Source organism: Lacerta agilis, chromosome 12, assembly GCF_009819535.1.
Source record: "Lacerta agilis isolate rLacAgi1 chromosome 12, rLacAgi1.pri, whole genome shotgun sequence".
NCBI lineage: Eukaryota > Metazoa > Chordata > Lepidosauria > Squamata > Lacertidae > Lacerta > Lacerta agilis.
Window position 1 is genome coordinate 4,353,999 of NC_046323.1, and position 27,636 is coordinate 4,381,634.

The window sequence follows — 27,636 nt, forward strand, 5'->3', positions numbered from 1 at the left end:
AGAGAAGAACTTCTTCCAATAAACAAATAATCCAAACTTCCATTTTTTAAACAACTTTGTATCTGTCAAATCAGAATTACTAGTCAGAACACATAACTAAAATCTCTTACTCACATCTCTCATTACAGAAAGAAAGAGAAGCTGCTGAAATCTTCAGAACAAGTGAGATGTAATAGTATTTCACATTTTTATATGACTTCACTGTGTTTAAAGAGCTGTGCATATGTTACTCCAACAATCCTTCTAATAGCCCCGTATTGAGGGCTTAAGCTCAGGGATGGCACCTTGCATGAAAGACCCAGCCAGATGGGCAGGGTACAAATAAATTAATAATAACAATAACAATAACAATAATAATAATAACATTTGAACCTGGCTCCCACCTGTCTTGCTGAGGGAGAATGAATCCCCCCAAACAGCCCCATATCAACTCAGGGGCACGGACTGTTGAGAGACTGAGAGGGCAAAAACTGACAACTGTGTGGGAGGGAGAAATACTTTTATATATTAAATTGATTCTTCCCATGGTTGTCCTTGACATAGCCAGAAACACATCCCCCTTGCACAACAGAGCGGCGTTGGCAGAGTCAGGGTAACCCTGAGGGCTGCAGAACATCTGAAGGGGGGCGGGGAGAGACTAAGGAAAATGAGAAACTTTCCAAACAGCCCCATAAAAACTGAATGGCACAAAAAGGGAGAGAGACTGGGAAGGGGAGAAATGTCAACCAGGAGGAGAGGGAAGAGAATGGAGTGGCTGGAACAAAGGGTAGAAAGAACCACTTGCAACTTCACAATGAGGTCTTATTTTCAAATGTCCCCAAGGAGAAGTGAGAACTAGATTTCACTTTATAGCTGGGATGGGCACCACTCCAGAAACCCCCCAAAATAGCAGCAAAGAGAATAGTTCCTGATATTTCTCAGTTCGTATTTGCTGAGAAGCGTTTTTTAAAAGTACCATAGCCCTCCTGATGCAAATTTCAAAGCAAACACCATTCATTACCCCAAAACTGCAGGTTGGAAGGGTTGATGCTGGGACAGTTTTATTTATCTTAGCTGTGTAGTGCAGTTCACACAGCTCAGACTCTATGTTGTCTACACACCAGACCTTTGTCCAGTGCTACAGGCAACCCCCATTTTGCGCAAGAGTTGTGTTTCAGGCCCCTGTGCACATTGGGAGAGTGTGCATAAGCCCGCCCTGTCCCATTCCATCCTCTCCTGGGTCCCAAAGGACCCATGCATTGGCAGTCACATGTCAGTTAACAAGTGCAAGATGGTCGCTGCCTGTATAAAACCTCTACTGCAGTTTGTGGGGTTAGCCTGGAACTATAAGAGTACATCGCAATGCAATGTAGTTTACTGTACAATACCCAACTGCAAGTTCAAAAGCCAGGCTGAGAGAGAGTAGCTTACAGCAGCCCTGAAAATTGTAGGCCAGAGGTGAGACATGAATTGTCCTCTCAGACCTCACAGAAGGCCAAACCAAGCACTTAATAGCATGGAGAAGTCTCATACTCGATTGTCTTCCATGTGTACCAATAGCACTTCCCAAATATTCAAAACCTAAAAATCAATCAAAAAATGTGGCACATGAAGACCAACCTTTGAACTAGGACTCTTAGCCAGTGTGGTGTAGTGGTTAAGAGCGGTAGACTCGTAATCTGGGGAACCGGGTTCGTGTCTCCACTCCCCCACATGCAGCTGCTGGGTGACCTTGGGCTAGTCACACTTCTCTGAAGTCTCTCAGCCCCACTCACCTCACAGAGTGTTTGTTGTGGGGGAGGAAGGGAAAGGAGAATGTGAGCCGCTTTGAGACTCCTTCGGGTAGTGAAAAGCGGGATATCAAATCCAAACTCTTCTTCTTCTTCTTCTTCTTCTTCTTCTTCTTCTTCTTCTTCTTCTTCTTCTTATCTTTAATGCTAACTTTTTAAGCACCTTAAATCACAGGCCCACACCTGTAACACACCTGAGCACCAGGGATACAAAATGTTCTTGTTCTTTCTTGAAATCAATCTGAAATCAAGGCAATGTTTTAACCTCTTGAGGAGGAGGCCATGACAGCATGCCAAGATGATCCTTAACTACAGAGTATCTTATTTCCACTGTTTCCCACTTCCTAAATCTCATTAATTCTGTCCATTACTGCAAACCATGCAACATTAAAGTTTTAAATTACAACAAAAGCACTCTGCTTCACTTGTGGTAGCATACCTGGGGACCTGTGATATGCAAGAGGCCTGAAACTGCAGCTGCGACAGAGTCATAGCCTGGTCGTTGAAACTTCGGACCAGTTTGACCATAGCCTAAAAACAGAGAGAAAACAAACTTAAGAAGAACGTACAGAGCAGTGGTAGTGACTAACCTTTTCGGCAAATCAAGATGGTGTATGTGTGCTAAATAAGTTAAGAGGGAAGCTTATTTCTATCAAGTTTCCCATTTTGAAATTAATAGATTTCCTAGGCAAGCAGGCATTCCATTTGGCTGCTGTTATCAATGAAAGCACATTGCTTTGCAACTAATAGAGCCATTATGCAACTTAAAGCAGAACAAAAAACCTTGGACCATCCAGTCCACAAGCCTCTTGTGCTGCTAAATTAAATCTACTTAAGAGACAACTTAAGAGAGCAAAAGCTTTTGACTGTGTCGACCACAGCAAACTATGGCAAGTTCTTAAAGAAATGGGAGTGCCTGATCACCTCATCTGTCTCCTGAGAAATCTCTATGTGGGATAAGAAGCTACAGTTAGAACTGGATATGGAATAACTGATTGGTTCAAAATTGGGAAAGGAGTACGACAAGGCTGTATATTGTCTCCCTGCTTATTTAACTTATATGCAGAATTCATCATGCGAAAGGCTGGACTGGATGAATCCCAAACCGGAATTAAGATTGCCGGAAGAAATATCAACAACCTCAGATATGCTGATGACACAACCTTGATGACAGAAAGTGAGGAGGAATTAAAGAACCTCTTAATGAGGGTGAAATAGGAGAGCGCAAAATATGGTCTGAAGCTCAACATCAAAAAAACTAAGACCATGGCCACTGGTCCCATCACCTCCTGGCAAATAGAAGGGGAAGAAATGGAGGCAGTGAGAGATTTCACTTTCTTGGGTTCCATGATCACTGCAGATGGTGACAGCAGTCACGAAATTAAAAGACACCTGCTTCTTGGGAGGAAAGCAATGACAAACCTAGACAGCATCTTAAAAAGCAGAGACATCACCTTGCCGACAAAGGTCTGTATAGTTAAAGCTATGGTTTCCCCAGTAGTGATGTATGGAAGTGAGAGCTGGACCATAAAGAAGCCTGATCGCCGAAGAATTGATGCTTTTGAATTATGGTGCTGGAGGAGACTCTTGAGAGTCCCATGGACGGCAAGAAGATCAAGCCTATCCATTCTGAAGGAAATCAGCCCTGAGAGTTCACTGGAAGGACAGATCCTGAAGCTGAGTCTCCAGTACTTTGGCCACCTCATGAGAAGGAAAGACTGCCTGGAAAAGACCCTGATGTTGGGAAAGATGAAGGGCACAGGGAGAAGGGGACGACAGAGGACGAGATGGTTGGACAGTGTTCTCGAAGCTACCAACATGAGTCTGACCAAACTGCGGGAGGCAGTGGAAGACAGGAGTGCCTGGCGTGCTCTGGTCCATGGGGTCACGAAGAGTCGGACACGACTGAACAACTAAACAACAACAACGAGACAACATTTTTTCCGGCTTCCTATGTACACACGCAATAATATTATGCATACAGTATATGGAAGGAGGTCCCACTCAACAAAGTGGGACCTCCTTCTGGAAGACATGCATAGGGTTAGGCTGCAGCAAGCTTTCAAAACCTTCCAGAAGCAAATAATAATAATCACTGGGACAAAGCAGCATTTTCCCCAAGAGATAGAAAGTAAACTCCATGCTATTTGATGAGGTCATAGATATTCATAATCAGAATTCCAAAGTATGAGATCATGCTAGACTAGCAACACATTGTGGTACAAATGCTGCAAAAAGGAATAAAGAATATATATATACATATATATATATATATATATATATATGCATAAAATCTGCATACACTAATTTCTATTTATATATGTACATTTTAAAATGCATGCTGTAATTTAAATAGCTGCTCTTCCAGTTGCTGCTTCTATGCATTTTAAAGGAACAAGCAGCATAATAAATGTATACCCCCCTCACAACAAATATATGTAATGCACATAAATTTTATACCCTGGTACAAAGTACATATTGTTGTATGGAGCTGCCCCAACTTCCTAAACAGAGAGAACACAGGCACAGGGTATCACCACAGATTTAATCCAGAAAGCTAGATCTCTCCACTTAATGACAAATTAATAAGAAACACCTTTAGACTTGTTGTTCTGCCGAATATCAGTTTTATCCATTATGAACAACCAACATCTTTATTTAATAAAGATTAATGAACTAAGCAAAGAAACATGAGCAATGCTCTAGGATGAGAAAAACCAAACTTAAAGTGAAGCATTGCATGCATCTTTATAATTATAGGGCTGCCAAATATGCTAGAATAACATATTGAGTCTAGAAAATGCCTGTCACATGTTGAGCAGCATGTACCAAACAGGCAGACCTATGTACTATTGAACAAGCGCAAGGCAAACGAACTAAGTTTCAGAGATGGCTTGTGACAATTTTATTATTATTATTAAAGATTTTCTGGGGTTAAAAAAGTACATCATCATTTTCAGATCACAAAGTCCTCCCTACAGATCAGTTATATTCAACGTGAGACTTTAATTTGGGTGTCTAAAATCCCTGGTAGAAGGACAAGGATCCTGGGATCACGTTAAGAGTAGCCAAATTCTGTGTGATTGCCATAAAACTCAGGGAACAAGCGGTGCTATCATAATGATTAAGGCCTTAAATGATAATTTTAGGTATTGTCCCTGTTATACCTAATTGCAAATTCAAATGTATCCCTAATATGTTTTATGATTTCCTTGATATTGTATGTGGGCTGGAACTGGTCTGCGACCGTAATAATAAATTTCATTTCGTTATTATTATTAATTTGGGTGTATTTTAGATATGCACTCCATATTCAGCCTATTTTGAATGGCACATCTATATATTGTAATATTGTTCCTCAGAGAGTTGGTGCAATGCCCCCCTCCTACATACAAAACATTCTTTGTAGCCTTACAGTAATTGCCTTCTCATGTTCTAAACAATGAACTGAATAAAATTATTTATTTATTTATTATTTTATTTATTTATATGCCGCTTAACTACAGTAGTCTATAAGCAATGTACAAAGTTAGAATACACAAAAAGTAAAACTGAAAGAAATTTTTAATTAAAATACCTGCTGGAATCATCTTTTTAAAAAGTATTCCATCTGTTCTTCCTCCTTGTGGAAACTTCTGCAGTTGTCATTTTAAACTTATGGGTTGATTTCAATTACAGTGGTACCTTGGTTTACGAACTTAATCCGTTCTGGAACTCCGTTCTTAAACCAAAGCGTCCTTAAACCAAGGCGTGCTTTCCCATAGCAGCGGGGGGAGTCCATTTATAATGGAACATGTTCTTATTCCAAGACAAAGTTCACAAACCAAAACACCTACTTCCGGGTTTGCAGTGTTCTTAATCCAAGTTGTTCATAAACTAAGCTGTTCTTAAACCAAGGTACCACTGTACAGTCATGGGGAAAAGAAAGTGCACTTTACAGGTAAGTAGCGGTGTTGGTCTGCTGTAGTCAAAACAAAATTTTAAAAAAAATCCTTCCAGTAGCACCTTAGAGACCAACTAAGTTTGTTCTTGGTATGAGCTTTCGTATCTGAAGAAGTGTGCATGCACACGAAAGCTCATATCAAGAACAAACTTAGTTGGTCTCTAAGGTGCTACTGGAAGGAATTTTTATTTTTTATTTTGCTTTAAGTACACCTTATTATTCAATAGCTTGTTGAAGCACCTTAAGTAGCGATAACTTGAAGTAATCGTTTTCTGTAGGACTTCTATGGAAGCAGTAGGGGTGTTTTTTAACACGATTTCTCCATTTTGGCTTTATTTCTGTCAGATAAATCATGACACTGTGTAATATGTTGTTTGTTTGTTTTTCTTTATCTGAGGTTGTATTTACCTAATTTTAAGACCTGCTAAGGAACAGATGATTGTTATTATGTCTTCAAATGTAAAACAACAGAAGTCAAGGAGGGTGTACTTTCTTTTTCCCGTGACTGTAAGTTCTAAGTAGACTCACTGAAGTTAGGGGGTCAAATCTATTCTAGGGTCTTAGTTTCCCCACTAAAAACAACTCAAAAGGACAAATCGAAAGCCTGCCAAACTGAAAAAGGCTTCACAAGCAACCAAGTTGCAATCAAAGATGGAGCCATCCAAACCTCATGGGGCAAGGTGTTCCCTAACACTGGTACAGCCACTGAGAAGGCCCAATTTCGTGTTCCAAGCCATCTCATTTCCAGCATAGGTGGGGCACAGGGTGGCCTCCTCACTAGATCTTAATTAACAGGCAGCTGGTATGTGAGGTGGCAGCTTCTTGGCTATCCTGCGCACAAACTATTTAGGGGATCAAAATCCTTTTCTTGTCCTCCTTTCTATATTTAGGGAAGGTATTAATAAATCCCTAGTACATAATGTATTGATAGCAAAACTGCTTGTTGGCCTCCACTCACTTATGGACTCATTGTTAAAACCGTGTTTATGGAAAACAATCTTACTCGGCTACAAGTGATCGCAGAAGAAGAAGAAGAAGAAGAAGAAGAAGAAGAAGAAGAAGAAGAAGAAGAAGAAGAAGATAAATTGCTTGTCACTTGAAGGAGTCTAATCATTTGTCTGCAACTTCTTCTTTTTCTGTTGACCTCAACAGCTTTTTGATGTGTACACTACCAAGGTTCCACACTACTATGTTGTTACTATTCTTTTTTTAAAAAAAATTAAGGAAGGAGCAGGAGCAGGAGAAAGACGCAACTCTCTGAACTGTGCCCTGAAACTAATACAGTCGTACCTCGGGTTATGTACGCTTCGGGTTGCGTACTTTTCAGGTTACGAACTCCCGTAACCCGGAAGTGTAACCCACCGTGCGCGCAACCCGCACATGCGCAGAAGCGTTCTGCGCACTTCGCGCATACGCAAAGCGCATTTTCGGGTTACGTACAGCGACCCGGAACCAATTAAGTACATATCCCGAGGTACAACTGTAATCCACACAGGTGTACCAGAGCACATGTTAACATGATCCAAAGACTCTTAGAGTGAACTGGAGTAATCTAACCTGGATGTAACTGGGGCAGCTGTTGCTATAGACAGAATAGACTTCCTCGGGGATGGATGCAGCTGGTGCCCAACTAAACTGGGCAAAGGCAGAATTCCCACTATGTGGGCAGGATCAAGGCTGAATGCAGAAGGAAGCCCAAACGGCGGGCCTGATTCTTCAATTACAATTGCCTTTCCACAAGATGAGCAATTATCTGTTTCACAAAACGGCCTCAGTTTAAGTCTTTCCCTTTCACACCTTGTTTTCTGTTTCTCCGGGGGGGGGGGTGTTCACTTAGATCCCAAAGTCTTAGCTGTGTGTTTTTTTCCACTCAAAACTCTTCCAGTTGATAAAAATTTTATTGGTGGAACCACTGAAGCACAGCACAGACTGCAGCAAGGCTTCTCGAATGCTTTTCAAGTCCCCTCCAAAATGCATGCACCAGAAACTGATTCTGCTTATCATCAGAAATATCAAAGCACATTTGGTTTCTGGTAACCCTAAGAAATAGCAACTATATTAAAGTCCACTGCAGCATGCCAAGCAAGTGAGCTCCTTAGCAGAACAGGAATGTTGTTTATCTCTCTCTGCCAATATGCATTACCAGATGTACAGTTTCATTTAACACTGAAAAGGAGCAAATCAATTTGAGGAACGAAAACAGCAGGGTATGATTCAGAATTCATTCATCTTTCATTCCCATACCATCCTTGTTTGTTTGCAATGAAAACACACACTATTTATTTAAAGTTTAGAAAAGCAATGACCTATTCATTTTTCAAAATAAACTAAATTTTCTGCGTCTTCTATTTCTCAGGTACATAATTCTGCACACCGCATAACTTTACTGCAAGTTGGAAAATAACACATATTAAAATCTGCTTTCTATTGTGTATTGGGTCTTCTGCATGATAGCCGTTTGAACCCTCCAAATGTAGACTTCAAATAGCTGTAAGACATCTCGTTAAATGCAGAAAGTAATTTTGTTTCTTGAAAATCAAGTTGCTCCCACTTGCAGGTACTGGGAAGTCATTCTTCGTTGGGATACCGGCCATGGTTTTATTTGATTTCCAGATAATTGATTAAAAGGATGTCAATTAAAAGGGGGCAGTAAAATTGGTGCAGAGGACTGGATATGTTATTGCCTGTGCAGGCTGTCTGTGTCACTGCAGCTCCCAACTGAGTGTTCTTGCTCATGTTTGAGCATCCTGACAGGAGGACAACCCAGGACAGGATCACATGCTTCAGCTAAAGGCCAGCCCCACACAAAGTCGCCCAAAAATTGTTAGGTGCAGCCAAACCGAGCCCATATGCCCTGACCTTCCCCCCTTCCTAGAAGGCACCCTGTCCATGTCTATCACCATCAAGAATTCCTGGCTTCCCATGAGCGGCTCTGCTCTCCCCACGTCCAACCATTTCCACCCGCCTGTATGTCATGAGAAAGAAATTAAATTTTTAAAAGCTGTTTCATCCCATAACAAAAAGATACCTGAAGGAAGACAAAAAAGCCTGACAACATGCAAGTCCTCAGACAATCCAAAATTACATGGGGGGGGATCATTCTCGGCTCTTGGAGAAAGCACTGGATGAGTACTTCTTTGTCCCATGTCACCTGAATTATGGGATGCCACAGGGCACTCTCTTGTATTGAATGCTATTTATAATCTATGTGAAGCAGTTGGGAGTGGCCATCAGGAGACACAGAGTGAGATGTCATTAGTACACTGATGGTACTAACATATAAGACCAAGTTACATGAGAGACTGCCTTATTACTTATGTACGCGGTAGTTCACTGGGTTCCGCAGAAGTTTCTCCTTAAAGCCCCCCAAAGCCACAAAACCCAGCTCCCGTTCTATGAAACAGCACCCCTGTTGAGATATGACAGGTGCCTATTATCTGCACTTTCCAGAAACAATCAAAGACATGGAGCTTCTAACAGTCCAAGAAGATGGGTCGAACTTTCATAGCTAATGATGAGAGATGCCCCTCAAAAGGACTATAAATCTAACTGGAGCTTTTGGAATGTAATGGCAAGCCTCAGAAGTGGAGTGATTCAGACCAAGGACCCCCATGGCTGTTATTTTAAAACAGTTTTAAAAGTTGGCAGTACTTTTTCACTGCACTGAATCTAGTTGGGACCTTGGTGGATCTTTAACTGCAAACAGAACTGCCTGTTAGGTTATGATGTGCTTCTGCTTGCTTATTTGTGCATAAAAATAAACACCTTTGGAAATTATCCTCCCTGTCTACCAAGAATGCAGCACTACACCTGCATGTATCACTGCTTGTAGGAGTAGCTGCAACTTCCTCTTCACCTAGAGCAGAGTTTAGCAATATCTTTGCAAGAGCCTCCCTACCCCATGTCTACCATCCTTCCCAATCTCATAACTGTACAAGTGAAGCCAGCAAGAGTGTTCAGCCGGAGGATAAGGTATCCCAAATGCCCTCAGCCCCAGCCAATGTGGCCCAATGGCCAGGGGTTCTGGGAGTTGCAATCCAACATCTGGAGGACCACAAAGTACCCATCCCTGAATTACAGCATCGTTCCGGGATTTGCTTGTGAGCAAACATGTTTAAGACTCCACTTTGTACATTTTGCCAGCGCATCCTTGCAATTCTTCAGGGTTTATTTTTCACAAGACCACACTAGTGGGCTGTTCAATTTCATGTTCCACCTTTGAAAAGTTCGGCTCTATGCTTCAAGGGGGTCTGAAGAGGACGCTGATAATTGGAGGAAGTTGATGTAAGCTTTTTCCACTGGGGTTTAGTGTTCTAGCTAATGAAATAAGGAAATGCATAGACTGAAAGAGGTTTGCTGATTTAACTAAAATTGCCTGTTCAGCTGAGTTATCCAGATTACATGAAGTTAAAAGCAGATTCAAATTTTGAAGCAGATACGTAACACTGATAATGCTACTGTCTTAAAGGCAAAAGATCTTCTGAGTATGATGTATTTCCTCTCTTCCCCCCCCCCCCATCCCGACACACAATTTTCTTCTCAGCATTTTTTCCATTAGGTGTATCATCGCTTTGAGCTGACCCTCTAATGCTTGCCGCCTCTTCATAAATGGATCTACTTTCCTTCGTAGTTCAGAGTCTATTTAAAGCAGCCCATACCAGCCATCCACAAAAGCACATTTTTTCTGTGCTTTACGTTAACTGGACAAACACAATACAGTGGTACCTCGGGTTACAGATGCCTCAGGTTACAGATGCTTCGGGTTACAGACTACGCTAACCCAGAAATAGTACCTCGGGTTAAGAACTTTGCTTCAGGATGAGAACAGAAATCGCGTGGCGGCAGCGGGAGGCCCCATTAGCTAAAGTGGTACCTCAGGTTAAGAACAGTTTCAGGTTAAGAACGGACCTCGGGAACGAATTAAGTTCTTAACCCGAGGTACCACTGTAAACTTAAACCAACCTCAACCACCAAGCTGTCAGAACAGATCAAAGTAACGCTACTTCTATGATTACCCCCATCACTAACTAAGCCAACCTATGAGCAAGAACAGATGGACAGAGCCCTGAGAGCATCACCAAGCAGTCAGGATGTTGGGATGCATCGTGGCAATAGCAGCACCAGAGCAATCACCATCACAGGGGGCTATGTAGATTCAATCAGGATTGTTTAGATAAGAAATCCAAGTTTAGTAATCAAAATTTCCAAAAGGAGTTCATATTTGGGTTATCTACACATAAACTTATTTTCTCACACAGGACCTTCGCTCTCTGAAATGCTACTTACCCAGCATGGATTGTCAACAATTACCACCTTAACTCTTCAAGAACAAATGAGATATAACTGCTTTGCTATGGCTCTGATCCCAAACACTTACTTGGGGGGGGGGGGATTGCACTGAAAACAATTTGCTGTATTTTTCCGAGTATAAGACTAGGTTTTCCCCCTAAAAAATAATGTCCAAAATTTGTGGGTGTCTTATACACGGGGGCCATCTTCCCCCCATTTTCTTAAATTGGAGCCCCCCAAAATAGGGGGCATCTTATACATGGGGGGCGTCTTAAAATACAGTAATTTGTTGATGTTGATGCAAATGTTGTTCTATTTTACAATTGTTTCAATCCTAAAATAAAAACAATGCAGACAACTTTATATCGCTAAATTAGTTACTATTCTTCAGTACTTCCCCTAGGGCCAGTGGCAATGTCATGTTCTCAACCCTTTAACCCGGGCTAAGGGAGAAGAAATGGGATGTAAGATTACTTGGTCCTTCATCCCAGGCCTCACCTTACATGAGAATCACTCCTGCTAAACTTAACCAAGGTTAAGGGTTACTAATGCTAACCAAGGTGTACTATGTATCACCGTAATTCCCACTCCCAACCTGCAGAGGCAGTCCAAGAGGACACCATGCTCCAGGGCTCATCAATGGAACACCGGCAGGTGCACACATACCTGTCAATGTCTTCCATGAGGCTTCCAATAGGACCCCAGGGCTTCCCCCTCAAGCTGCAGCAGCATCCCTTCCCCAACTTCTGAAATTAGGCTTGGAAGAGGCCACCTATTGTAGCCAACAGAACATTTTACGCAAGCCTACTTGCAGCATGGGGCGTAGCAACGGGAGATGCAACTGAGCGAGGCTTCAAATAAGGCTTTGATTGGCTCTAATAGGAGGTGAAGTGTCAATGGTGCCCACTGAGTTCTCCATGTGCCCACTGGCAACTCCTGCCAATGGTATCAAAAACTGTTGGCATATCAAACTGATTATTGATCAATCATATTACTGATCTTTGGGCGCAGTTTTCTAAACATCTGTGTATTCACACCTTATCTAATGCATTAGCTAACCCATTTTGTCCACTAAAAGGCAATGGTACTGTGCTAATAACCTCGCCTAAGTCAAGTTAACGCAAGTCCACTATGCCTCATATTATAGGAACAGAACGTTCTACCCAACATTGTGTTAAAAGACACCCATGGTCTGTTTAAAAATAATAGTAATAATAAGATCTAAGAGCAATGCGGTGCCTCATGCAAAAGTATCAATGTCTGAAATACATGATTAAATTCACAAGGGTCTCCAAAGCAGCTGTTAGATCCGAAGAAGGCCCCTTATCACTGCTAAGACACTGGATCTAATGCTATATTTCCACACAGCATCTAATATAGTTCTCTCTTCTCCATTTTGATCCCACAACTTCCGTCTGGATTTCTTTCTAAGAACCAAATGAAGAAATGTTGCTGATAATGAAGAGAAGGCAAATGCGGTAGGACCAATGCTGGGGCAGCAGGATGGGAATCAAACCACATGCACAAACCCCTTAATATTTTTATAAGTGTCCCTTTAAAATGTGTGAGTTCCAAAGTGCAAACATATACATGTTCCAAAGCTAAAGATAATAATTATGTCTCCTGATAATATCTCTACCTGCCTCATTCCCAAAGAAAAGTCTCCAAACAAGCAATTAGGTTGCAAATGACTGAAATTTTGGCTTATTTTGTGTATATAACTTCTTATCTGAAGAAGTGTGCATGCACATGAAAGCTCATACCAAGAACAAACTTAGTTGGTCTCTAAGGTGCTACTGGAAGGATTTTTTTTTAAAAAAAATTGTGTATATAAGTGAGTGTGTGTGTTTTAAATCTTTACATGACAAAAATATATTAAATTTTTCTCCCATTAAATGAGGAATCGTGTCCTTCTAATAGAAGGAATCCTTTTGGGCTGGCATAGTCTCTTGGGATAACCACAAACTAGGGAGGCATCAAAGCAGAAGTTTGACTAGACTTTTTGGCACCAACTATTCTCCCTAAAGAGGCATCCCAGTCACAATGACAGCCCAATATGAGAAACCTTCAAAGCTGATGTAGTGAGCAACAGACAACAACTGTCTATATGAAAAGGAAAATATCCAGAGCAGAAGATATGTGTCAGAGAAGCTATATATTGCAAAGACACAGGGAGCGAGGGGGAAATCTGTTTTCATACAGAAGAGTCCCTCTGGCTGGCACAAACTTTTGTGAAGCAGCGACCAGACCACAAACTGAAACTGAAAGGTCAGAAACAGCACAAGGTTAAAGAGAATGCTCCACAACACAAAGGAACCATGGGCAAAAACAAGTGCTGTCCTGGCTTTGCTCACCTGCAACGGTGCTCCGATATCACAATGCTTTGTGGAGATGAAACAAAGCCGAGACTTGTTAAAGGGCTACTAAAACCAAAAGCACCATAGGAGAAGGAAGCAATAAACACTTACACATGTGCTTAGCATTAGATGCCTGGAGCTTCCCATAGATCTGCAGGAGGCCCATAGGTAGACGTGGAAACTGAAACAGGTACTTAAGCATCTGGACCAAAGATGACAATTTAGTTACCAATATTGTGCCATGTACACGAACTACTATTTTTAGTAGTTAACAAATGAAATGATTCATCATTTAATAACCAGCAGCAACTTTGCAGCAGCCAGGCTACTTCCTTGAGTTTTGTGAAATAGTTCACCAGCAACAGTGCCCTTCAGCTCACTATATTGGGCACACAGGCCAAACCCTACGCCAAAGGATAAATGGACATAAATCTGATATCAGGAATCACAAGACAGAGAAACCAGTAGGAGAACATTTCAGTCTCCCAGGACATTCTATACAATATCTCAAAGTAGCTGTCTTACTACAAAGGAATTTCAATGATAGACTGGAAAGAGAAGTTGCTGCATTGCAACTAATTACCAAACTTAAAAAGGGATGCAGGTGGCGCTGTGGGCCTAAGGCTTGCTGATCAGAAGGTCGGCAGTTCGAATCTCCGTGATGGGGTGAGCTCCCGTTGTTCAGTCCCTGCTCCTGCCCACCTTGCAGTTCAAAAAAACGTCAAAGTGCAAGTAGATAAATAGGTACCACTCCAGCGGGAGGGTAAACGGCATTTCCGTGCGCTGCTCTGGTTCGCCAGAAGTGGCTTTGTCATGCTGGCCACATGACCTGGAAGCTGTACACCGGCTCCCTTGGCCAGTAACGCAAGATGAGCGCCGCAACCCCAGAGTCAGACACAACTGGACCTAATGGTCAGGGGTCCCTTTACCAAACTTAAAACCATGGAGAGACCTGGTCTGAATAGAGACATTGGATTCTTATCTCATTATACATGATATGCCTATTTTTAGCCATCTCACCCCTTGCTTTTTCCTGTAAGACCAATTGCAGTCGTTAACAGTAGTCAACAGGTTTACCACACCTTTCAGCCAATCACCCATTCCCACCACCCTTCTGAGTCATACCCCCTCCCCACTCCCTCACTATATATAAGGGTCTGGTGACTTCTGTTTCAGTGTATCTGAAGAAGTGTGCATGCACACGAAAGCTCATACCAAGAACAAACTTAGTTGGTCTCTAAGGTGCTACAGGAAGGAATGTTTTTATTTTTTATTTTGTTTTCACCAGCCCCGACAGTCTTTCTTAGGAAAGAGAGAGATTATTTACTCACATGACAATGTTACAGGATCCAACCAAGGCCCTCACACAAGCACCTCTGCAGCACCATCACTGAGGGCTGTTCACACACAGGCATTTGTATGTAAACCAGAGTTCAGCACAGTCTTTGCCAACCTGGTACCCACCATATGCTGTTGGGCTACATCTCCCGTTTAGCCCCAGCCTATATGAGCATCCCTGCTAGGCTGGTGGCAGTTTCAGTCTAACAATAATTGGGGGTAACAGTTTGGGGGAAGATTGGTTTAGTGGTTAGCGGTTTGGGGAAGATTGGTTTAGTGGTTAGCGGTTTGAAGCTGGCTTCTTTTGAAACTGACCAGTGTCTGTTTTAAACCGTGATCCACAGTTTACATGTAAAATTAAGGTAACTCTTCTGAAGTCCTTTTCCCCAGGCTACGCAAGAGGGAAGGTGGAACTGCAGAAGCTGCAGGCTTCAGGAAGACTTTTTGCTCATATAGTGCTTAAACTATGTGTTAGCGTAACATGAAGACATGGTCAGTGTGGTGATTTTGCATGAGTAGACCAGCCCAAAAGCAGCCTGTCGGTGTTTCAAACAGCCCCAGCATGAAGAAAGAAGTTCTCAAAAAACGATGCCTCGATACAAAAGCCGTCAACAGTTTTACAAGCTGCATCATGCCAGTTATTTCTTAAGGCTAGAATCAAACATGGCACTGGTAGGCAGAACTAGTGTTATGAGAAAACAGCCAGATTCCAGCCTTGGCCTGAAAGCAGTGTGGGGAGTGGGAATAAAATTAATTCCCCCAGCCATTCTTCCAACTGGTTTTCAGGAAGGTCGGGCCAGAGAATGCTATGACTATTTCCACAACTAACACTCCACTAACCAGAATGTAAATGAAAAATAAAAAGCAGATTTTTAAAAAAAGCCTTTCTTTCACTTCAAAATACCAGAGAAAACAAATAAAATTGCTGAATACTTTATCACTGAGGTGTAACGCAAGTTAAATACCTGTTATTGAACAGTAAACAATGTGAGGTGCAATCTTGTTAATGTCTTCATACCCCAGGCCCATTTCAGCCAGTTTCCCAGGGACATAATTCTCCACAAAAACATCGCAAACAGCTGCAAGCTGGAAATAAAAAGGTGAGGATGAGTCAGACTCTTAATGAACTTCCAAAAGGTCAGCAACTTCACAATGTAATTTAATTTAAAATTTCAGTAAACAAGACAGTTCTAGCACTGCTGTGGTACCCAAGTCAAAAACCAAAAGAGCCTCGCTTAATTAAAATTTACAATCCTGCACAAATGCTTTTTACACCCTAGGCAATTACACAGCAGACATGATGTCTGCCTTAGAGGGGGATTCTCCAGTAAAATATTCAATATGTCAGATGTGTGTTGCCACCATACGACTGTGGCAGTGAGTTGCCATAGGAGCTGTCTAGGCGTAACAAGGTGCAAAGCCTACATTGTAATTGTCGGTTAGTGTTTCAGGAACAGGTGCAGAAGAAACAGAAACATCAATTTACTTTGTTTTGCTGATAAAGCTGGTGATATTGTCAAAACACTTCACATATAGGGTATCTTTTTCAATGATGTGTTGGCTCTTGGAGATCTGAAATTCAAAGACCTGAAATAATCAGCTGAACCCTTAAACAAGATTCTAGAATCAGACACCATTCTTCCCCAGCTGGGGTACAGAAGGGAAGGACGGGGTGGAAGGGACAGATAACAGCCTTGAGCAGGAGGTTACAAACACCTTCTGCAGGCTTCCTCAACCTCGGCCCTCCAGATGTTTTTGGCCTACAACTCCCATGATCCCTAGCTAGCAGGACCAGTGGTCAGGGATGATGGGAATTGTAGTCTCAAAACATCTGGAGGGCGGAGTTTGAGGAAGCCTGACCTTCTGTTTCCATATGCAGCTCTGGGGTTATACAACAGGTACAAAGGTTTTTGGTCATTGCTAAAAGCAGGCTTCAGGATTTTCAAGTTTGTGTAACTCTTCATGAGAATGAAAATGACGTTTCAGAGCATATATTCACAACTTCTGAAACGAAAACCTGTACCCAAGTGCCTCAGAGGGGCAATGGGAAATAATCCTGCTGAGCTTTGTTAGTTTTCTTTTTAAAAAAAAATATATTGAATGGGGAAATGGCAGCTTTCAATGTGTCATGCTTTCTTAAAAGTGCAGATTCCTGAGCTACATGAAGCTTTATTCCCAAGTAAATGGGCACAGAATTCATGGGACTCTTGCCAGTAAATATGTGCAGGATTAGGCTGCACTGAAACAAATGGAACTGGATTTAGTCATGACTAATTTGCAATCCTAATGGTCAGTCACAGCTTTTCTAGATTGCATCTACAATGTATATAGTTCTTTTGAACTCTTGATATCAAGATATCCTGCTTTTTCTTCCATGGCCCATAATATTCCATGCCTCTAATCACACATACTTCATTTTACTCGTAAACTGCCTTTCCATAGTTCAAACCATACTCAAGGCAGCTTACAACATGAAAAAATACATAATCTCAACATAACAAAAGTAGTCATAAGCAACAAATAAAACATCAAAAAATACACAACCAAACTGAACAATTTCCGCATAGATCATAAGAAGATCCAAAATAAGGATACAAAAGTTAAATCAATAACAGCAACACCTCCCAGCAAAAAACCCTAAGCTATGCCCCAGCCCAAGAATCACCAGCCCCATTCAAATATGACCTTATAAAATAGCATTTATATCTACCCAGAGCACACATGTCAACAAAGAATTTGCGAGTATTCATTTATTCAATCAATCAATCAATCAATCAAAAACCTTTATTGGCAATATTCATTTATTGGAAAGGATGCTTCTATATTTGAATACTTTAAGTATGAAACATAAGTATTAGCTATACAGTACATGCCTTTCTCTGATTTTGTACTATTTGGGCTGTGCAAAGTTCAGTTATTAACACATATTAACACTTGTGTCTCTACTTTTCTTCCTCCCCCCACTAAATATATGCAATGAAGCTATACATCTAGGTTGTAATGAATTTGGGTTGGACCAAATGGGTTTTTGGGATCTCCTCCTGTGATTATACAGCTGCAAGATTGGATTCTGCGGAAGAAGAGACTGATAGCAAAGAAGCTAATTTCATCCTGTTACATAAACAGCCTAACCAGGTCTGTTAATTATCTAACTTGTAATGTAAACTAGGACAGTGAGTTGCCAGAGAAAGGAGTAGCAGGATATCCTCTTGAATGTAAGCAGAAAAGGGCAAGCCTCACTGGCTGGAAGCGCTGTCAGCAAGGCATTTGTGTCTGAAAGACGGCAAAGGACAAAACAGACCGAGAGGCCTGACTCACTCTCTGTTCCGGATCCAGTGCTAAGGTTTTGGAAAGCAAACCCATGGCCAGGGCCGTCTTAAAGGGATCAGCCGCCGTGGCACAACGATCCCTCGGTGCCCCCGGCGTGCCGCCTCTCCGCCCGCCTCCCTCCCGCGCTGGCCGCCCCTCGGGAGGGGGGGTGGGCGAGCGGGGGATGAGGGGCGTGGCGCTGGAGCAGCGGGGGGCTTTGCGCGCCCTTCCCAGCGCACCAGCTGGGGTGGGGGCGGGTTGAGGAGGGGGCGCCCGGTATGCCGGCGGGCCCGCGGGGGCACCCCTGGGGGGCCCGGCACCCTGGCGCACCGCGCCACCAAGGCCCTATGACAAGACCTGCCCATGGCCCCCAAGGCTAAGGGGGAAACAGATCCACAGAAGTGCTGGTGCCGTGCCCTTTCCTTCTTATGCTCAGCCTGGGCATATGATTGTATAAATGTTACAGTAGAGCGCTGAAAAAGCCAGCAGTCTCCGGTGACCTTCATTGCAAGGAAATGAAACTCAAGGACCTGGGACAATGCACTCTGACATTGAGATCTCTTACCACTCAGAAACTGGGGTGCACTTGACAATATTATTTAGGATCAGCACCAAATACGTTTTGAAGCCTGAAATGAAGCCTGGTTCTGGCAGGATACTTCCCTGACTGTGCCTCCTTTGGCATCTGAAACAGATGCATCAGCCATGAGTGTTGTCCATTGTTAGAATGGGAATCCATCTATCAGGGCTAACACAACCAATCCCACAAAAGCACTCTACCACCCTACTATTGTAGGGACACCCTGCTTTTTCCCATAGCCCAAATGCACCCTCCCCTCCACATAAGTGAATGTACAAATATTAAGGTCAGATTTTGTTTAGAAGCGACCTGTTTTAGATTATTTTAAATTGGCCAAGAAATCATTTTCTGAAAAATATCATATATCTGGCTGATTAGTATGAATACACTGGAACTGGTTTCTGTAAACTGGTGTCATCATATCAGCAATCACAACCATTATTGCTGTAGCTTGTGTGATTGTTTAGCTACACTTAAGACTAAAAAAGAAACCAGGCCAACGAATATGTTCTTCCATCAGAAGAACAGATGGAAACTTAAAACAACAACACTGTACACCACTTAGGCATGGCTTTGTTGCTGAAAGGAAAAGAACACATCCTTACGAACTTTGTGTAGCCAGAGAATATCTTATGAATGTGAATCATGCTTGAATGAACAGCATCGCATGCAAGCGTAGAATGCCTGTTGTTTACAATTACTCCACATTCTGATTTTTTATGTCATTCTTACATTTTGTAAGCTAGACTAAACTAATCAGATTACTGCAAAGCTAAGACAGTCGGAGAGAAAATAGAATCATAGGTCAAAGCAAGAATGGTTGGGGTCAAATGAGTATTTGGCTGCTATCTTAGAAGCTAAGGAATTATTTTTTAAAAAAATATCTATATTATTACAGTTTCCCAGAACATCTACAATTTAATGAGCTGATGATGAATATATTTGACTGCTCCCATTTGGATTATTTCATCTGAATCTGTTGTGAAGGACAACTTGGATATATTTTGATACCGGTAGAAAAGTGATTTGTCCACTGGGAGCTTCTTGGGCTCTCCCCATAAGTCAGTGTCAGACCAGCAGCCAAGATGAATCAACAACAGAGAAATACTATTTTGTGACAAGGTTCTGGAGCCTCCTTAATCATTTCAATCAAAATGGGAAAAGTTTCCCATTATTCAGAGACTGAAGAGTCTACAGATAAATAGGAAATTGACAAAAGGGGGGAGGACACCAGATTATTTCTGTGGCTTCTGATCTATTTTCTTGCATGCCAAAGGCATTTTGTAATTCTGCCAGAGCAAAAGAAAATGAAACTTATCAGTCCTTTCTTCCTAGTATTCCTTTCTTCCTAGTATTCAGCCTTTTCACAAGTGAACAAGCTCTCTGAAGCAATCAATCATTCTTTTTCAGCAAACACAACAATGCTGCAGTGCTCTGACATCAGGCAACTAAACTGACTTTCACATGTAGCTATGAAAAGCAGAAAAGACCGCAATGCCTATGAGATACTGAATCAGAAACGGACAGATAGGCCTCTTTCAACGATGACTGAGGGAGTCCTCCTGATCTTAATTATCAGTTTTATTCATTCATTCATTCATTCATTCATTCCCAACTTTTTTTCCTTGACAGGAGTCAAGGTACAGGACTGAACTAGCGCAATGTCTTTTCTCCTGCACCGCAAAACCCAGGAATGTTTGCAACATCCTTGTTCATAGCCACCTCCTGGGACACCCATTTGCCTGCCAGTCCATGGTCCACAACCTGTTCCAGGTGGAAAGAGGGAAGCAGGTGGAGACTGGACAGGTATATGGTGATTATAGTGCCTTGGAGCTTGGACACTTCATACAAACAACATGACTAACAGCAACTGATAAGCCAATTCCCCACCATGAATGTCTCTAATCTCTCTTTGTAGCCATCTTAGCCAAAATACACCAGTGTATTCCACTAATTAATTTTCTTTTGTCTGTCTTCATTCAACTGCTATTTAATTTCACTGGATGATTCCCAATTCTACTATAGCAAGAGAAAAAGAGAAACTCTCTATTCAGTTTCTCAATGCTATTAATAATTTTCTTTTGGGGGGGGGGAGAAATCAATAATTTTCTAACACCTATTATGTATACCCATAAACTGTAATCTTGTACCCACTTACCTGGGAGCAAATCCCACTTGACTAAATGAGACTTACTCCCAAGTATACTTGCAAAGGATACCTTTTTTCCTAAACTAAATAGCCCCAAACAACAAGGCATTCTCTAATCAGAAGGTGTTCCAGCCCTCCCAAAATGCTGGTTGCCCTTTTATGCATCTCTTCCAACTCTATAATATCCTTTTTAAATGGGGAGACCAAAATACCTATACTGGTTCCAAGTGTTTTCCCTGCTTCCAGAGAGCCCCCTGAAAACCTAACGGGGCAGCAAGAGCTGTTGGGGTTGTTAATGCCGTGGGCCCTTCCATCCTGTGCTCAGATTGTGTAAATAAAACCCTATATCTTCAAGACACCACAGTCTAATTTCAAGTTCATTCTAAGGAAACTGAGCCCTGGTTAAGCGCGGGAACCCCTGGAGTCCCTTGCCGCTCTGAAATTAGGGTGCACACAAAGATACCCAACAGTCCATTTGATATATTCAATAACAAAGGGTGAAATCCAAAAACAGAACAGAACAGAACAATGGGTGAAATCCAGTTCAGACAGTCTCCTAAAGCAAAAGACATTCTGCTAGTGGCAGCCTCATTCTTAATGCAGGGCAGGAGCCAAATCCAATGGGAGGCAGAATATTGCACAGTGCTACCATTTTATTGGGATGCGGGTGGCGCTGTGGGTTAAACCACAGAGCCTAGGGCTAGCTGACCAGAAGGTCAGCGGTTCGAATCCCCGCAACGGGGTGAGCTCCTGTTGCTTGCTCCCAGCTCCTGCCCACCTAGCAGTTCAAAAGCACGTCAAAGTGCAAGTAGATAAATAGGTACCGCTCCAGCGGGAAGGTAAACGGCATTTCTGTGCACTGCTCTGGTTCGCCAGAAGCGGCTTTGTCATGCTGGCCACATGACCTGGAAGCTGTACACCAGCTCCCTTGGCCAATAAAGCGAGATGAGCGCAGCAACCCCAGAGTCGTCCACGACTGGACCTAATAGTCAGGGGTCCCTTTGCCTTTACCATTTTATACTGTGTTGCAGTAGTTCTGCTTGCACTACCACCTGCATAATGAAAACTGTGTGCGCAACACTAACTTTCCCACATCTTGCCCTAATGTTACGCTGGATCTCACCCAGGATTTGTATTCGCATGTTATAAAAGCGATTTCCCTGGGAAGTGCTCTTAATCTACAAGCTGCATAAATGAATCAGGGTTTTTTTTTTGTATTTAAAACATACCTCTTTAATTATCTTCGCTCCCTTAGGATTCTTCATATTAACAGCTATGCTCTAGTAATGGAGAAAGAATGCAATATTCTTAATAAGATTATAACAAGTTCCCATTGAATTGTTTTTGCTAAAACAAATAAAGTCAACTCTGGTGCTTGTTTAAAGTACTAAACAGTTGCATCCAACAATTAATTTCTAAAACTGAGAGTGATATGTGGATATATGACAGGGATTACACAGATGGAAGAAAATGTTTCTCCATTTTTAAAATATTCAGCCGCAGCTAGATAACCTTCTTACCTTTTTATTTCTGTTTACACTGAGAAAGTAAACACTTTCCATCCCAAGGAAGGGGGGTCCCCAGGATCTTGTATCATCTCCTGCTCCTGCAAATGATAACGGTCACGTTAGTGTGTTTCCAGACGTTTGCTGCACCACAGTACAAATGAATCATAGAATCCTAGAGTTGGAAGAGACCACAAGGGCCATCCAGTCCAACCCCCTGCCAAAGCATTCCTGACAGATGGCTGTCAAGCCTCTGCTTTGTTGTTGTTGTTCAGTTGTTCAGTCGTGTCCGACTCTTCGTGACCCCATGGACCAGAGCACGCCAGGCACGCCTATCCTTCACTGCCTCCCGCAGTTTGGCCAAACTTTAAGCCTCCGCTTAAAGACCTCCAAAGAAGGAGACTCCACCACACTCCTTGGCAGCAAATTCCACTGCCGAACAGCTCTTACTGTCAGGAAGTTCTTCCTAATGTTTAGGTGGAATCTTCTTTCTTGTAGTTTGAATCCATTGCTCCGTATCCGCTTCTCTGGAGCAGCAGAAAACAGCCTTTCTCCCTCCTCTACATGACATCCTTTTATATATTTGAACATGGCTATCATATCCCCCCTTAACCTTCTCTTCTCCAGGCTAAACATACCCAGCTCCCTAAGCCATTCCTCATAAGGCATCGTTTCCAGGCCTTTGACCATTTTGGTTGCCCTCCTCTGGACACGTTCCAGCTTGTCAGTATCCTTCTTGAATGCCAACTAACATTCCCCGTGTTCTTATTTCAAGCTCACCTTCAAATGTCCTCATCATCTGACAACCACCGTTGCCCTTTAATCTACTACTGAAAAGTGGTAAAACTCAATGAGGGCATAATTTTATTTCAGCAAAACAGAAGTATTCCTCTTGCACTTTGGGGGATGAAGACGAGCAGCAGGAAAAAAGAAAAGAAACTCTGACCCTGGCAGCTTAGGTTGCTAGGTTACATCTGTGGTTTAAAAAAGCTCAAACTGGATCCCTTCGCTCACCTTCGTTTCCTGTGGGCAAAGTGGCAACAGGGCAAGAGGTAGAAGGGCGACACTTTGTTTTGTCCATTGTGACAATGACAAAAATCTACCGACAGCATACAAATCAATATGGCTAACCTGACCAAAAACACCCACCCACCCCACTCACACAGGAAACCAAAGACCACCACAGCCAACCACAAATGAACAATCACACCCTACGCCAACCCTGACCTCTCTCACCGCCAAAGAAAATAGAAACATCGTCACCCCCATCCCACCCACCTCTTTTCCCCTCCTCTCCCTAATGTCTCAATAACCAAAACTGATTTGTAAAAATGTCACGTGGAAAAAATACGAGAGAGACATTGCACGCACTTTTGTAAATCAAGGAAATCTTTAATTAAAAAGAAAAAGGAAAGAAAAAGAAAGGCGACACTTCCTCTTCCACCACCTCAGAATTTTTAAAGGTATAGGCATTACCAATATTACCTCCAGCAGGACTACTTCTCTCTGGCCTCTTACTAGTGAGTAAATCCCACTGAACAGTGCTTTATTTCTGAAATAAATATGCTGAAGAATATGCTGCCAACTGAAGCGCTGGTGCACGAAGACAGACAGTATCGCTTGCATCTCATGCTAAGTGGGAGGGGGGACAGTGGCCTGACTGTTGCTTTCTCAGGAGTAAGTCCCATAGACCTCAATGGGGTTTTCTGAGCAGTCATGTGAAGGATTGCACCGCGCGTACATGTTATGACCTGATTTGGAAACCTTTACCTGGGAAATGTGAAAACTTAGGAAGACCTTGGGGGGGGGGGGAAACACCTCAGTATGTGTTTTCTTAGAATTAATTAATTTCTCCTTTTTCCTTACCCCCTTAGCAAGGTAAATTCAACAAGTTTTGCCACAGTGTAAAAGAGCACTCTGCTATGCAATTCCAACAGTCCTGACCCCTGATTCAATTAACCAGAGACTCCCCCCTTTCCATGCATACACAGCTCAGACCCTTGTCACAACGCTCCCTTTGCCTCCATAGCACCATGTTCAAATATATGGGTGGTAGTGCTTTTAATACAGCAGGGCGGAGTTTTGCCCAACACTTCATCAAGGCATCAAGCCCAGGAAAGGCTTCATCAAGACAAATGGCAGAATGTAGAAAGAACTAGTGACTGTATTCCCACACCATGGTAAGCCACTGTTAACAGTTTGCAATGAAGGTGCAAATCACTACCCTTTTGCTCCTGCCCACTAGTGAGCAGCAGCAACAAACCACAATCCTTGGCTTAGTGCAGGGGTCAGCAAAGTTTATCTTGCCTGGGCCGGATCGGTCCCGCGGAGATCCCTATGTGAGCCGGATCGCACACGCGCCTGCGATTTTCGGCGCCTGTGTCTGCACAGGCGCGGTTTTTGGCGCTGTGGAAGTTGAGTCCCCGCGCCGCGCTGCACCAGTTTAGCACAAGCAGGCAGCTCGGTTCAGGGGCGGCTCGTGGGCCTGTCAAACAACCTCTGTGGGCCGCTTCTGCCCATGGGCCTTAGGTTGCTGACCCCTGGCTTAGTGGGTCAAATCTGGCCCTCAGGTCCTAGGGCCATCGATAGTCCCATCTCAAGCCCCATCTCTCGCCAGTCCTGCTTCCCACCCTCCCTGAATGCTTTCGCCTCAATAGGCAAAAATATCCTTGAGCTTAGATAAAGGCTCTTGCTTGTCTGGAGGGAGGACGACGAGAGGTGTGTGCAGAAGCCAGCTTACTGCACAAAGCAGTGCATGGCATTTGTTTTTTCCTAAACAAACCATGAGACATTAGGCACAAACCTTGGCTTCAGACTGTGGTTTGCTTGAAAGGAAACCCAAGCGCTAGTAATACTAAACCAGCTAGCTTCGTGATCTGCCTTCTCACTGGAGGTAGGGAACAGCAAAGCAGGAGCACTGATCCACAGCCTGATTTGCTTAACCATAGCCTACTGCTTAGCACTGTGTCAAACTGTGGCCAAGGTTGCACTGGATTCCATAGTATCCAAGAACTGTTGGCCCTTAAATATGAAAAGCTTCCTCACCCCTTTGCTATGCCATAAGGCTTCGTCTGCTGATTTCTGCAATTGAAGCTGAGTAGGCCTGGTTGGGTTTTGTTCCTGTTTTTTGGGTCAGTTCTCAACCCTACAAGAAAAGCCTTTGGGGGATGCAGGAACTGCAAAATAAGTTTTCTCCTGGCTCATAGCCAATATTTAATGCTGTGATGACAGCTATGCAGTTCATTATGGTGGTAAACACAACACATTTATCTCCGGGACCAAGAATAGACCCAGTCTGATGCAGAAGATAGAAAATCAGAACTGATCAGAACTGATGATACAGGTCTCCTGTACTACTTCAGTCTGTACTACTGTACTGCTTCAGAATGCAGGTTGGTGATTACATATCAAGGAAGAAGCTCAACAGGAGGTTCGAAGAAGAAGAAGAAGAAGAAGAAGAAGAAGAAGAAGAAGAAGAAGAAGAACAGGAGGAGGAGGAGGAGGAGGAGGAGGAGGAGGAGGAGTTTGGATTTGATATCCCGCTTTTCACTACCCGAAGGAGTCTTAAAGCGGCTAACATTCTCCTTTCCCTTCCTCCCCTACAACAAACACTCTGTGAGGTGAGTAGGGCTGAGAGACTTCAGAGAAGTGTGACTAGCCCAAGGTCACCCAGCAGCTGCATGTGGAGGAGAGGAGACATGAACCCGGTTCCCCAGATTACGAGTCTACCGCTCTTAACCACTACACCACACTGGCTCTCTGATGTTGTAGCTTTCCAAGGCCAGTTGGGCTGTGGTGTGGGGAACTATTTATGCATCTGTATTTTCCTTCTGAAATGGCACAGACTCAGAGGCCTATACCATGTTTTTCCCGCCTCACATCCCACACCCTATGCAAGCATGCAGATCCTTAGTCCTATGACTAGGAGACTGGGACTGCTAACTATACAGGTATGATAATAAATAGATACTTTGCACAAGAATTCTCATGCAGTAAGTGGAGCTACAAATGGATACACATGATATGAGGTAAGTTCTTACTGTGACCAGTTAAGACATCTGGAGCTCCAATAAGTAACACATGTGCAATTAACATGCCAAAGCAAGAGGTTTCACTAAAGACAGATGTAAAACCAGGTGGTGTGTTTTCTTTTCAGGGGTCACAAGAGTGTTCCTGCAAGGCTCTCATGCCTGGGAAGGAGGACTAGGAAATAAAGCACATACAAAAGATGTGTTTCTGGTGCAATAAAGCACAAATTAAGAATGATTAGCTATTAAGGCCTAATAACAAAAGCAACATCCTTTATCAGCGACATCATCAGCTTAGTTACGTATCTCTGAACCGAACATTTGTAACTAGTTTGGGGCCTGCAGTTACTTCAGTCAGATTAATGCAGCAATGCTAATAGCAATTAGATTCTAAATTGTGCCTCACAACACTTTGCCTTTGGCATGCAGTGTAGGATGTGTCTCAAAGACAAAAATTATGCTCAAAATCAATTTATATTTTTTTAGAAACACACATGCAACTTGCTGAGTTATACTTCAGTTCTTCAGCAGGTAGAACAGAGGGGGAGCCCTCTTCAGGCATTCAAGGTATGGGGGCTGCCATCCCCTCTTCCCTTGACCTTTGCGTCTATGGCACGAGATTTGGTGCGAGATTCAAACCTGGAGGGAGGATTCCATCAGCTGAACCTAGATAGAAACCTCGCTTCAGGCAGGAACTTTTTGTGTGCACAAGTTCCTGAGGGATTGTAGCTGCTTTCAGTTGAATGCAGTCAGCACACCCCTTCAGACCTTTGTGCTAAACACAAAGAGAGGAAGGGGCGGCGTCAGCCCACGCTCACAACCACGTTTGAGCCCTCATGCGTTCTTTGCATGGACAGGCGGAGTCCCCCAAACCCTAGGCAACCCCCGAGCGTCGCCCTCCATTTGATGTGGGGAGCGGTCATTGGAAAGCATTTGTAAACGTATATTTTATTACATTTTCTAAACCCCACCATCCTCGTAGGGGTTTGGGATTTTCACCTTCATAACAACCCGCCACCTTTCTCCTATTTGCAGTAACCCTGAGAGTTGGTAGCTATCCCCAAGTCACACAGTTCAGCAGGGAAGCTGAAGCTGGGTCTCCCCGGTGTGAGTACAACACTTCAACCACAATACCATCCTTCTTGCTTCACTTCAGACAAGATTACCACTTTAAACCTCTTTGTCGTAAAGTAATGAGATGCTATGCTAACCTGCTACTGTAACCTGCCACAGTCTTAGGAGAAGCAGGGTTTCAAAATAATAATAATAATAATAATAATAATAATAATAATAATAATACATTGTTTGTGACAAGTCAACCATCTATCTACTCTACACTGTAGTTTCAGTTATGAAACTAAAAATATTT

General features: G+C 42.9%; 1 protein-coding gene across 5 annotated transcripts in view; it reads right to left on the reverse strand.

Moving 5' to 3' along the window:
* SUGCT (succinyl-CoA:glutarate-CoA transferase) overlaps nucleotides 1-27,636 on the reverse strand; it is a 282,845-nt gene that overhangs the window by 248,801 nt on the left and 6,408 nt on the right. For all 5 annotated transcript variants that reach the window (XM_033165080.1, XM_033165078.1, XM_033165081.1 and 2 more), the window contains exons 4-7: nucleotides 22,255-22,340; nucleotides 21,964-22,014; nucleotides 15,662-15,782; nucleotides 2,209-2,300 (exon numbers count right to left, since the gene is read on the reverse strand). In XM_033165080.1, the coding sequence (XP_033020971.1) occupies nucleotides 2,209-2,300; nucleotides 15,662-15,782; nucleotides 21,964-22,014; nucleotides 22,255-22,340 (350 nt within the window). The remainder of the gene's footprint in view (nucleotides 1-2,208; nucleotides 2,301-15,661; nucleotides 15,783-21,963; nucleotides 22,015-22,254; nucleotides 22,341-27,636) is intronic.